The sequence below is a fragment of the Sinocyclocheilus rhinocerous genome, unplaced genomic scaffold (assembly GCF_001515625.1).
Source record: "Sinocyclocheilus rhinocerous isolate Xijiao unplaced genomic scaffold, SAMN03320098_v1.1 scaffold2098, whole genome shotgun sequence".
In the NCBI taxonomy this organism is placed as follows: Eukaryota; Metazoa; Chordata; class Actinopteri; order Cypriniformes; family Cyprinidae; genus Sinocyclocheilus; species Sinocyclocheilus rhinocerous.
Window position 1 is genome coordinate 133,752 of NW_015645072.1, and position 13,146 is coordinate 146,897.

Consider the following 13,146-nt stretch of genomic DNA (forward strand, 5'->3'; position numbering starts at 1 on the left):
TATATATATATATATATATATATATATATATATATATATTAGTACTTGCATACCACATTTTAGATTAAATACAATTATTTTCGGTCAAAAGATAATAATTTATGAAACTTTAAGATTTCCTGGACATTCCTATTTGTCACTGACCCATGTAAACGTGACAAACATTGGGAATTTATGTTGTTTTAATTAAGCAGGAGAATTAAATATCTTTTACTTTAGTCCAGAAAAGAGATAAGAGAGGAATGACTATTGAAATATATTGTTTGTTGCCGGCTGTCCACATTGAATCTAATTTCTTGTGTCATATCCTTTGGATTTCTTACTTGTTTAGGTACTATAACTACTTTAATGAAATTGTGCTGGAATTTTCCCAAGAGCTGTTTTTCATTAAAAATTCCATACTAAGATTCCAGGATGAGGGTGAAATGTGGAAGATTTCTTGGTCTATAGGGCAGCTCAACTCTTTCTGTTTCCTGTTTGTCTTTCTCAGTCTCAACACGGTTTCATTCCCATGGGATCTTTTTGTAATCTATTTGCTATATGTTTCCAGGCTGTTGCATTTTCACCAGGCAGTAGTGCAGGGGATAGGCAGGCTTCCTGATGAGCTGCTCTATGGTAGAGTGGGCTACCTTTACTCCCTCATCTTCATTAACCAGCAATTTCAGCAGGAGAAGATCCCCATCCAATACATTCAACAGGTCAGTCACCATTCATTTGGCCTCAGACATGACCGGAAGCATATGACCTCGTATTTTAACACCGGATACTTGACTAGAATGAGTTATGAATGATAAAGACAATTTGTTATACTCATGATCAAAATGACATCAGTAAACGCCCCTGGTCTTATTGAAAATAATAATACTATTTTTTCCTCAAAATGTAATATATTTCTCAGTCTTTGAAATTACTTCTGTCATCTGCTGATGTAACCAAGAACAAGCAGACAGTGAAAAATACCCCAAATATTTGTTATTTATATAAAAAAAGCAAAAGATTATATTGTAGCCTAACTTTCATAATTCAATCAAATCCCAATGGATAAAACCAAGCCCTACATTATTTCTAGTGTTTACAAAGTGTGTGTTTTTCAATGGCTGGTAATGAAATGTAGAAAGCAGGCCAGATGACCAATATTCACCATTCAAATGTTTGTGTATATATTTATGTTTTAATGTAATATATATGTCACTTAATGGAAATTAAATGCATTGGGAAAGCACATGTTGCCTTTGATTCAGTACTTGACCTTAACATGCATTTGTTTCAGATTTGTGATGCTGTGCTGGCTTCAGGGCAAACCCTGTCTCAGAGGAACAAGATCCAGGATCAAACCCCTCTAATGTATGAGTGGTATCAGGAGGAGTATGTGGGTGCCGCTCATGGACTGTCGGGGATCTACTACTACCTGATGCAGGTGAACACAATCACTCATAGTACCTTATTGAATAAGGAAACAATACATTTAAGAAAATAATTTGACCACTTCACATCAAAGTCATTTAAACAATCTAATTTTGTCTCCCAATAGCCTGGTTTTGTTGTTGGTCAGGACAGGGTTTCCTATCTAGTCAAACCCAGTGTGAACTACATGTGTCAGCTGAAGTTTTCATCGGGCAATTACCCACCATGTGTCGGGGATTCTCGGGATCTTCTGGTGCACTGGTGTCACGGCTCTCCTGGAGTTATCTACATGTTGATACAGGCTTTTAAGGTACAAATCTCCATGTCAGTTTGTAATACATCTTTGTCCTTTGATTTTAGTTAAAGGGGTCCTATTATGCTCTTTTACAAAGTCTTGATTATGTTTTGGGGGTGTACTAGAACATGCTCTCATGCTTGGTGGTTCGAAAAACGCATTATTTTTCACATAATTTACATTATTAAAATACCTTTCTCCCCAGCCTGGCACAAACGGCTCGATTAGTTCCGGCTTTGATGAAGGTCCACCTTCCGAAAAACAAAATGTCTATAATATTGTGAAATATGATTGCCGTTTTCCATTTTAATATATTTTCAAATGGAATTGATTTATAATTTATTATGATTATATATATATATATATATAATCACAAAAATATTTTGTGAAAACTTTTTTTTTTTTTTATGCACATGGTGACTCTTGAATAATAATCAAATACCCCACTGTTTATCTTATTCTAGGAATGGCAGGCACGATTTATTTCCTGGCTGACTTGCTGCAACCAGCTAAAGCCAAGTTCCCTGCTTTTGAGGTGTAAAGGTAACTACACCTCTGCTTTAGAATGTTTGACTCTCCAGACATTAATAATGCAAATAATATTCTTGTTAACTTCAAAGTGCCTCATTCCAGTCTGTTCCAGATGACTGAGCTTTTTTGCTTAAGCTTCCTTGGAAGAACGCGTCCTCTGTTGGTGGAATAGTACTGTCTCACTCTGCATGTGCATCTGCTTGCCCGCGGGTCTTACCCAATTCACACAAAGTTTTATGAGAGGTCCTGTACATGTGAAGAACAGCATACCAGAGAGTTTTTTTTTTTTTCATGTCAGTGAAAGGTGGAAAGGAATCAGGCTGTATAGATGAGGGTCAATTTGGAACCATAAAGGGAAGCCGTTTTAATTAATTCAATATGCTTAACAGATTGCACTGATTTTGTTTGTGAACTTTTAATGTTACGTGTTTGTTAGTATTATTTTAGTTAATATGACTCATTAAAAATGAATTATTGTGATGTATAAGTTAGGAAATATTCGGATATGACAGCAAGGTAAAGTTTAACATCTTTGAATTTTTAAGTGACTGCTGTAAGTTAACACTAAAATACAGTGTTGATACGCTTTCTGTAACATTAATGCTTTGTTTTCTGTGATGTATTTTCCGTTTTTTTTTTATCTCTTGGTAATACTAGTAGTTAAATCAGAGGATGTGTTGCAAACGTTTTTTTAGGTGGTGGAACAGTCTGTTAGCATTTTCATTTGCTTTTTTCATCATAATTTGTACATTTTCATCTGCACAGCAATAAAAAAGGAAAACAGTGCTATGTCTGTTAACATTCTCTAATAGTAACAGTGTCAAGTCTTCTGGTGGTGTCTGCCACAGGTATTTTCCTCCACTTGGTGGCGCTATAAAACTGCAATTTAATATGATTTTGTACATCTCTTTAGGAAGTCAATGATCTTTTCATTTAGCTGTATTCTTTATGTGACCCTTATTTTATTTGAAACTGGGCAATGAAAGGAAATCAAATCCACTGACCAAAATGTAGACTAGCACAATTCAGTTCTCAATCCAGAGGTCTTTGTGTATTATAGTTTGTGATGTTTTTGTGGGTTTGTAAATTGTGAGCAATTTGATTAGTGTGAAGCACCTTAAAACGTTCAGTTTTTTGATGTTCCGACAGTCAAACCTTGAGAAAACTTGATTGTGGAAACATTTTGTGTACCAGTGCGCTGCCTCATTGATCAAGGTACTGACATGCTTGGCTTTTGTCATAGTACTAAAGGAATTTTATTCAGCAAATATGCATTAAATTATTTTAACATTGTTTAAAAAAAAAAAAAAAAACTATTTCAAATAAATTCTGTTCTATTGAACATTTTTTTAATCAAATAATCCTTAAAATTAAGTAAGACAAGGATCTCGTCTGATTTCTGAAGGATCATGTGACACTGAAGACTGGAGTTATGGCTGCCGAAAATGTACCTTTGCCAACACCGGTATAAATGAGATTTTAAAATATATATATATATATTAAAAATGATATCTTAAACATTCAAAGAAAGTATTTCTAAGCCCCTTTTTGAAGCAGCACATGCCCTTGATACGAATTCTAAAAGTGGCGTATGTTTAACTGTCAACTTGAGCTTTGAATCCGTGACGGAAGGAAGTAGTTCCCGCCTTCCTGTAGCGATACCAGTACAATAGCTCATTGTTTGTTTGAACTGATTAAACAGCTGCTTTACCACTTTTCCCCACAAGTCTTAAACAGTCAACATTTGTTTGGTATTTTCTTGCTTGTGCTAGAGAACATAATCGTCAGCTTTTGCTCATGCAACTCAACTTTATTAGGGCAAAAAGAGGATAATTCCATTTTTACTAAAACGGCTGATAATTTAATTTTTTATGAAAATTTAGCATTAAACTTAAACATGCAAATTAGAAGCACTTTCACCAGTGCTCTTGATCTTTTGGAGCCCACTATATATTTCACATAAAAAGATGAGAGAGTTAACGAATCATTTACCCTCACTTGAAACCCTCTGACATATCCAAATAAGGCTGATACTTTCTCAAGGGCTAATGGGCAATGCTTAGCCCATACGAAGGCTTTTTTTAAACACTGGACTCCTCAGTGTTGCTTCCAGCTGATCTGAGGTCAGTTTCGCTGTATGTGCGGTGTAATTGCACCAGCAGTCCCAGACATCTGAAGAACTGATCCTATGTCAGAACAGAGCAGCGTAACCTGAGCAGCTGCTTTACGATCTGGAGTTTGCTCGCTCAGTTGGACGTGGGGGTGTAAGGGGCTAAAGATGTGTCAACCACCCTTGAGGTGCTACCGACCCGCTCAAAGAAACTCTACACCTCCTAAAGGAACGGCTAAATATAGAGCTCATCTGCCTAAGGGCGAGGTCTTCAGCTCCATGACTTCTGCAGCCTTCAGAGGGAAGAGTCAATATTTCAGGGCAGGAATGGAATTCTCTGCTTTGGCTGCACTGCTAGTTTGTAGTAACACATCTAACTGGCAGAAGGACAGTCACACAGCATGTCAATACAAAAAATAAATAAATACTGAAATATTACCATATAGTCCAGACTGCAAAAACTGTAGTGATTTTTGTTTAAAAGTTTTTAAGAGTTTTAAGGGGTTTTTTTGGAAATAAATTCATACTTTTATTCAGCAAGGACACATTCAATTGATCAAACGTGACAGTAAACACTTTAATGTTGTTACAAAGTATTTCAAATAAACGCAGTTGTTCTTTTTTAACATTCCATTAATCAAAGAATACTGAAAAAAAATTATGTTTCCACAAAAAATATTAAGCAGTACAACTGTTTTCAGCTGTGATTATATTCTTGAGCAGTAAATCAGCATATTAGACTGATTTCTGAAGGATCATGTGACACTGAAGACTGGAGTAATAATGCTGAAAATTCAGCTTTACCATCACATTGTTTTGATGCATACTTTGCAAAATCGTTTAAAATAATCTTTATTCATACAAGGAATGTGTCATTTTATTTTGCTTGCACGTATATTTTCAAACATTTATCTGAACATTATGTTCTTAAAAAAAAGTGTTGGTCTGTCTATGGTAAAACACCCTGCTGTACTGCCACAGATAGGTTATAGTTATTTTTTTTATCTGTGTTTAAAAAAAAAAAATAGTAAAATTGACACTGCTGATTAAACTATGGGGAAAACAAAGGCAGTCTCATCAATTGGCAATAAAACTGTCAGAAACAAAATGCAGGACTTTATCTGATTTGCTTGATTATTTAAAGGGGTCATATGATGCGATTTCAATTTTTCCTTAGATAATGTGTAGGATTTTAAATGGGTACTTTGCAAAAAAAAAAAAAGTTTTACCCCTCATATTACTTAAAATAATGTGGATAATGATTTATTCAGCAGAATGTCCAGGCTGCTATTCAGCTCAAAAAAAGAACAAAAAAGTACCACAAAAGTAGTCCTGTCCAAATGGTGCACCACAACATGCCTTATGATAGATTTGTGAGGATCTCATGCACATACTATAGTCTTTAACCTCCCAATATTCTCTATTCTGTGTAATTTGGCTTCACAGCATAAACTCATATTACATGAAAGTAGAAGGAGATGAAATGCAGATGAGGATTAGCAAAAATGTTAAGGAGCTTGTCACAGCATGCACTGTGCTGCTACAAGTAAACCTTTGCTAAAAAAGCACTGACAGCATTACTCTAATGAGAAACGCAGAGCAACACTGTAACAAATGATCTGCTAATTGCACTAATGTTTCTAATGTTCGTCCTAGGTGTTTCACAATGACATTTTCATATAGTAAACAGCAGACCTCACATTTGTAACGTGATATTTAAACCTCATGTTGTGTTCTGGTCACTTTGACCTGGAGAGGATTTTCTTTTTCCTGAAAATGCTAGTTAATGTTATCGCATTGGCCTGATCATTTTGTACTGTTGTTTTTTTTTTCCATGTTGATACATTTGTAGTGTTCCCAGTCAAAAATGATTGGCCTTTTAAAAATTGCTTGAAAATCTCTCATTATGCGATATTATTAATAAATCGTTTTACTTGTTTTCTTGTTGTCAAACTTGTTCTTGTTTAATTAGCAGGTTTCATATTTCTTTTTGGAACTGATTGTTCATAGGCCTCATTAATCTGAGTTTATGTACCTCAATTAGTTCCAAAAATAAAATAATAATAATTACAAAACCTGTGCTAATTGAAAGACAACAAGCTGATAAAAAGATTGAATCCAATTGATTCGGTGATAACATCGATTCGCAAACAATTTTTAAAAGGGTAGTCATTTTGACAGCAAACTCCAAATTAGGCTTTTCAAATTAGGCATCTGCAGACAAAGGATGCACAAGCTTTTCTCAGAACTAACTTCACTTTTCTGAGCCATTTTTGCAATGACTTTTAATAAAAGTGTGTCACGGTAGTTTAGTGGATGTATGAAGTCAGTTCGCCTGAAGTTCACAAAGTGTCCAGGTTTACTGTTTTTTTATTTCACATACAGATTTTAAAGAATAGTATGCATATAGTGTATATGGTGCACAATGCAGTTAGCAACAGCATTCTGAACATAACCATGGTTTACTATGAATGTTGGTTTCGCTTTTAAGTGTTGTAACAACACCCAAATCTGCCATTGCATCACATAATCTATCAAAGCACTGCTCGCATTATTCATAATTACATAAATTAATTTTATTCTACAAAAAAAAAAAGCAATGGTATTTTACTAACCCTTATTTTAATAAAAACACTATTTGTAATATGCATGATTTCATATATTTTGAGAGAGAAATCTGGCCAAAATGCAAGTGTTTTCATGCTGTGGAAACAGGCTTTAAGGAGTGTTTCTTCCCATATAACCATAAGTGGCCGAGACCACCATATGCAAGTTAAAAATATCAGCACTGTAATCAAAAGCCTTCCTGTGATATTGTGTTGACTTCAATGTTTGTACATAACATGTGAGATCAGAATTTATATTCAAACATCCCTGGCTAGGGATTAAAATGCAGAAACCATGTAAAGACACAATACATCAAATTAAAGTGCTGACCAAAGCCAAGGGGTCCTATAATCAGCCTGGAGCATAATCTAAAAATACTGCCGCACATGTACATTGGAGAAAGCAGCAGTCTTCCTTCCAGCTTGACCTAAGAAAGTTAAAGAAGTTCCACGGTGTCACAAGATCCGCCCCGTGACATCATTAGCATAGCATAAATAAGAAGGAACTGGTCCATGGCTCAGGACCACTCTCCTGGGACTCCGGCTTCTTGACTTCTGCTCCTTCGCTCCTGCACCCCAAAACTCCATCATGGTGTGTACTTGGATTACTCTTGCTATTTTATTATACCTTTTTCATGTTCATCTGCCTCAAAAACTGGCAATAAGCCCACTGAAATGAAGTAGGACACCTTTCTTCGATTTTCAAATTCACTTTGGGGCGAGCCACAACGGTATCATATAAAGAACCTCAATCTGTTTGTCACTGTTAAAGAGAAAATCATGCAGCTGGTTTATTCCCTTGCTGGATATATGTGCACTTTTGAAGCAGTTATTTTGTTATGTCCAAAGAGGGCTTATATTTCCAAATGTCTTTTAAAATAATTCCTTGTTTCAGACTAGTGTGAGTTGTGAGATGTTGGCAGGTGTGCCAATGGAATTGATCCATTGTTGTCTTTCTGGCAGGCTGGAGAATTCAGTGCTGACCAGATTGAAGGTGAGTCTTCACACATTGGAGTTTATTACGATTGGAAAAATGTTTTTATGACTATAGTACTCTGTTACAAATGTAATGGATATGTTGGAAATGTATAATGTCGTGAATTCGGGAAAGACAATTCTTCCTCTGTAAAAAAAGAAGAAGAAAAAAAACTACTTCCAGCTATTTTAGTTGCTGCCTTTTTTTAAGTATACAACTTATATTATATTAAACTGACTTTTAGAAAAATCAAGTTGAATCTCGTTGAATCAAGAAAACTTTAAAAATGAAGTTGAAATTGGTTAAATTAATTTAATTAATTTTTGAGTGCAGTAAAGAATTCTTCCTCAGTAAATAATTATGTACAAAATAATAACTGAAATATGTAAGGACATGTTTAATAATAGATGAACAATAGATTAAAAAATAATTAATATTGGTGAATATCTCTAATAGTAACCAAAATGATGATAAATGATGAAATACTTTTTTGTATTATTATTATTATTATTTAATTATTAATTATTAAATGATGATATTATTATTATTATTGTTGATGTTGTTATTACTATTATTATTATACTATTGTATAGTTGTACAGAGTATTCAATAATAACAATAACAATAATAATAATAAACTCATTTTTTCAACAGTATCAACAGTATAATTACAATAGCAATAAATTTCTTTATTATTAAGTTATATAAGGTAACCCAATAAAAATGCATTACTATAATAACAATAATAATAATAATAAATTATATTATTATTATTTAATTATTGATATATAAATGATGATGATGATGATGATCATTAGTTTTTACTATTATTATTATACTATTGTATAGTTGTACAGAGTATTTAATAATAATAATAATAATAAACTCATTTTTATAGTACAACAGTATAATTACAATATTAATACATTTCATTATTATTAAGTTATATAATGTAACATCAAAATTAATTATATTAATTAGTAATAATAATAACAATTATTATTATTTTTATTATTAAATTCTTAATATACAAATTATTTGTATTCTTCTTATTATTATTATTATTATACTATTCTATAGTTGTACTATACAATTTGAGTATTTAATCATAATTATAATACCTTTAGAGAAATGTATTAATTATTATTATTACTGTTGTTGTTGTTGTTGTTGTTACCAAGTTATAAACCAATAAATAAATGTATTACTACAGTAATAGTACTATAGTACTGCTGTACTTTAAAAATATAATAACAATAATAATTATTATTATTATAGATAGAAGAAGAAGAACAACAACAACAACAACGACAATAATAATAATAATACCAACAACTGATTAATAAGAATAATAATAATAGAGAACAACAGAAATATTAATGCTATTACTGATGATTCAAACAGAAATCAGAAGCAGATCCAGTTTTCTCATGAAATATCATGAAGACATTAATTATAATATTTTTTGTTAATAGATTTTTGGATAATTTATTAAAATGCAATTATATTGCATCTTTTTTTTCTCTCCAGTGCTGAGTATGCAAATTAAATTAATGTAAGTTGATTAATGTTAATTTGGAACATTTGAAACCTGGCAAACCATAAAGCAGGATGAATTTTAATGCATATCTGTTTTAGCTAACTGATAAATTGAGTAAAATCAGCTGGTTTAGTGTATGTAGAATGGTAGCATGTTCTGATGTGGTAGTCAAAATATTTCTGATCCAAAGCCCACATTCACTTCTCTACAGAAACAATTCATGGGTACCAAACCTCTGGGGCAGTTCACAGCACAGTGTTGCTCATTTAAGTGCAGAAAGTATGCGGTTGGTTGTAGGTGTAGGTTACGTTGCTGTCAGCATTCTTGTATTTGACTTGGGTCAGTCGTAGAGAGTGTAACCATGTATGGCAAGGGCTACTTTCTCTGAGGGTATCGCCTGTCACTTCACGCATTAAGCACCACCATCATGCACAGCTGCTGGAGCACAGAAGCCGTAGGATGCTATTTTTCTGTCAGCAGATCACTTTCAACTTGGTCTCCCTCACGGCCCATGGAAATGCAGTTGCTAAGCTCTTTTTTAATTTGCCTTCCTTCCTTCCTCCTCTGCTGCAAGTACAATTGGCAAAGGAGGGAAGTGGGAGAGGAGGCACTGCAAAGAAAAAAAAGTGTCCTTGACCTTACCTGATTTTAAAGCAATAATGTTCCTAAACTGTTGTAAGTAGGTAATTAAGTAAATAAATAAATACATTTATTTTACAAAATGTGAATTTCCAAATGCAACTTACTAGCAAACTTTATGTTTTGTCTGGTGCCATGTTGTGAGATAAATTGAAATACTATGACATTAGTCCAAATTATGTATTATGTACATTAGTCTAAATTATGAGATTATGATCCACCCTTAAAGTGTCTATCTACTTCCAGATAACCTTCTGTTGTCCTTCTGTTACAGACTTCAAAGAGTCCTTTGGTCTCTTCGACAGAGTTGGTGACAGCAAGGTTGCCTTCAACCAGGTTGCTGACATCATGCGTGCCCTGGGACAGAACCCCACCAACAAGGACGTGAAGAAAATCCTGGGTGACCCATCCGCTGACGGTATAAGACTTTATATTAAAAACGAACGGACATCATTCGAAATGCTTTACAAACCCTCACTGATTTGTGATGTATGTGTGGAACTATATGCACACAGATATGGCCAACAAAAGACTTGACTTTGAGGGTTTCCTGCCAATGCTGAAGATTGTTGACGGCATCCAGAAGGGTACCTATGATGACTACGTTGAGGGTCTGCGCATCTTTGACAAAGAGGGCAACGGCACAGTGATGGGCGCTGAGCTGCGCATTGTGCTGGGTACACTGGGTAAGTGAAGATGAAATGATTATGCAGTTCACACCATGCATGGGAAGGCAAACTGCATAATATACTGTTGCATAATATATAATATAATGTTACATAATATAATTACAAAACAAATTAATGTATCTTAGCACAGTGATCAGTTGGTAATATCATGGTGTTTTGAATTACCATTAAAAGGTTTGTGGTTGGTAATGTTGTTTTTGAAAGGAGTCTGTAATGCTCACCAAGGCAAAATACAGTAAAAAATTGAAATATTATTACAATTCTATTTTCATACATTTTAAAATGTATGTTATTGCTGTGATGCAAAGCTGAATTTTCAGCAGCCATTGCTCCAGTCTTCAGTGTCACATGATCCTTCAGAAATCATTCTAGTATCCTGATTTCGTATTATTATCACTGTTGAAAACATTTTTGATTCCTAATACTTTTGGAAACCTTGATGCAGTCCCAAAATGAAATTCATGTGCCATGGTATTTAAATGTCTAAGTACTACAAAAATAGCATGATACATGGCAAAAATATATGTATAATTTATAAAACACATAATTGTGTAATATTTAATATTTTATTATAATAAATAAATAATACGATTATGAATAATGAATATATTAATTTGATTAGGAGTTCTGAATTATTACCATATTTATATATGATTATCACCACATTTATATAGATAGGTAATCCGGTATTACCATGGTACATGTCCAAAAGAGCATAATATTACTACGGTATTTTGTATTAAGAAAAAAGTATAGGAAAGATTTATTCCTAACCAATACCTTTCATGACACTGACAGGTGAGAAGATGTCTGAGCCCGAGATTGAATCTCTCATGCAGGGACAGGAGGATGAGAACGGCAGTGTCCACTATGAGGGTACGTGTTTGGATAAGCCCTTCCAATTCAACCCTTCTAACTTGTTTTAGGACACATTGCATAACAGTGACTGCACTGGGTCTTTTCTGCACTAACTGAAATTATATAATAAGCTCACCTGTCACTGAATCATTACGACCGTTATTTTTAGCAGCCACCTCAGTCAGGCCTTGTATGGCGAGCCAGTAGGGACGATCATTCCTTATGCATGTCTGCTTCTCCTCTTACAGATTTCGTCAAGCACATCCTGTCCGTGTAAGAGGCCATCCATTGAGAGAGTGGTGAAGAAGGCTGAACTATATCTGCAGACCCCATGGTGTCAGGACATCCATTCTGTTTTGAAGACCAGTCAATAAAAAGGACTATGGGATGTCACTTCTAAACCATTCTGTTATTTTTCCTTTATTTGTTTTCTCCCCTCTTGCCCACCTTTTTGGAAGTTACTTCGTCCACTCATGAGTTGACCCTCCTTGCCTTCTTGTTCCGGCCGTCCACAGTAGGATGGAGACCGGGGAAGAAGGAAAAGGCCACTCATGAAGTGAGGGTTGGTTTCTTCTTTCTCCACCCATCCAGGGTTACAACAGCACCACTAGCTGTGTGTTAAAGGCACATGTCATTGCTGTGGCCAGGCTGCCAATTTTTCCCCATCCCAATTTTCACACAGTCATTTCACAATAAACTTTTTTTTCCAAAAGTACACCAAGTTTTTCCTTTGTATGCTAATGAATTTGGTCGTAACATGAAACACAAATATATCTGTTAAAATATTAGAAAAGAAACACCGATATGGGTGATGCAAGTTTGAATTCTGCTTTCATCATTTGCCGATCCCAATCAGTGGTAAAAGTCCAAAAATAAACATAAAAATGCTGATGCATGTGTATCTTTAAAAAGAATTTGCTTAGTCGGAGGTAAAATTCACCCATACTGAAAACAGTCTGTCTGAAACTGCTTATGATGGTAAGTTGTGTAAGGAAATGTATAGCAACACATTACTATCATTATAAATGAATACAGCTGGACATTAATATAGAAAATTTGAGTCTCATATGCAATAAGGTCCCACCTAAAAGCCAAAATATATGGTAATGTTTTTTACTGCCTGTTTTCTTATGAAATACAGGTGGCTCCCAAAGAAACCTCAATATTTCAAGTGACTTTTATCATTAATAATGGTAACACTTTACAGTAAGCTTCCATTTGCTCCTAACATTAATTGACTACATTAGTAAATGTAGTTGTAGCCAAAAGCATGTTATCATCACAATTTTGGACATAACACCATGGTAACACTGTGGTTTTCTTTGAATTACCATGGAATATGAATATTCAATATGGTAACATTTAGCACTTGGTAGCCTACATGCTAGGCTACCCTGTCTCCTCATTCCTATCAAAATGTCAATACACTTTAAAATGTGTTTGTTTCTTTAAAATCATTCCAACCGATCACACATCTTTCAGTTTTAAAACCTTTATT

The 13,146-nt window shown here is 34.2% G+C and overlaps 2 protein-coding genes across 2 annotated transcripts in view; both read left to right on the plus strand.

Annotated features, from left to right (window-relative positions):
- Positions 1-2,831, plus strand: part of LOC107705452 (lanC-like protein 1) — an 8,993-nt gene extending 6,162 nt beyond the window's left edge. Inside the window, exons 5-9 of the mRNA XM_016508757.1 lie at positions 551-698; positions 1,271-1,417; positions 1,532-1,714; positions 2,130-2,242; positions 2,333-2,831. Coding sequence (XP_016364243.1) covers positions 551-698; positions 1,271-1,417; positions 1,532-1,714; positions 2,130-2,240 — 589 coding nt within the window. The 3' untranslated portion in view covers positions 2,241-2,242; positions 2,333-2,831. The remainder of the gene's footprint in view (positions 1-550; positions 699-1,270; positions 1,418-1,531; positions 1,715-2,129; positions 2,243-2,332) is intronic.
- Positions 2,832-7,438: 4,607 nt separating this feature from the next.
- Positions 7,439-12,249, plus strand: LOC107705457 (myosin light chain 3, skeletal muscle isoform-like). Its single transcript, XM_016508761.1, has 6 exons — positions 7,439-7,538; positions 7,910-7,940; positions 10,376-10,519; positions 10,617-10,787; positions 11,589-11,666; positions 11,897-12,249. The coding sequence occupies exons 1-6, from the start codon at positions 7,536-7,538 to the stop codon at positions 11,923-11,925; spliced, it is 456 nt and encodes a 151-aa protein (XP_016364247.1). The 5' UTR covers positions 7,439-7,535; the 3' UTR covers positions 11,926-12,249.
- The last annotated feature ends 897 nt before the right edge of the window (positions 12,250-13,146 follow it).

Bases quoted from the DNA above. Each gene is read 5' to 3' on its own strand.
- LOC107705457 (XM_016508761.1), top strand. The intron at 7,941-10,375 runs GTGAGTCTTCAC...CTTCTGTTACAG, and splicing joins CAGTGCTGACCAGATTGAAG to ACTTCAAAGAGTCCTTTGGT. The intron at 10,788-11,588 runs GTAAGTGAAGAT...TGACACTGACAG, and splicing joins CATTGTGCTGGGTACACTGG to GTGAGAAGATGTCTGAGCCC.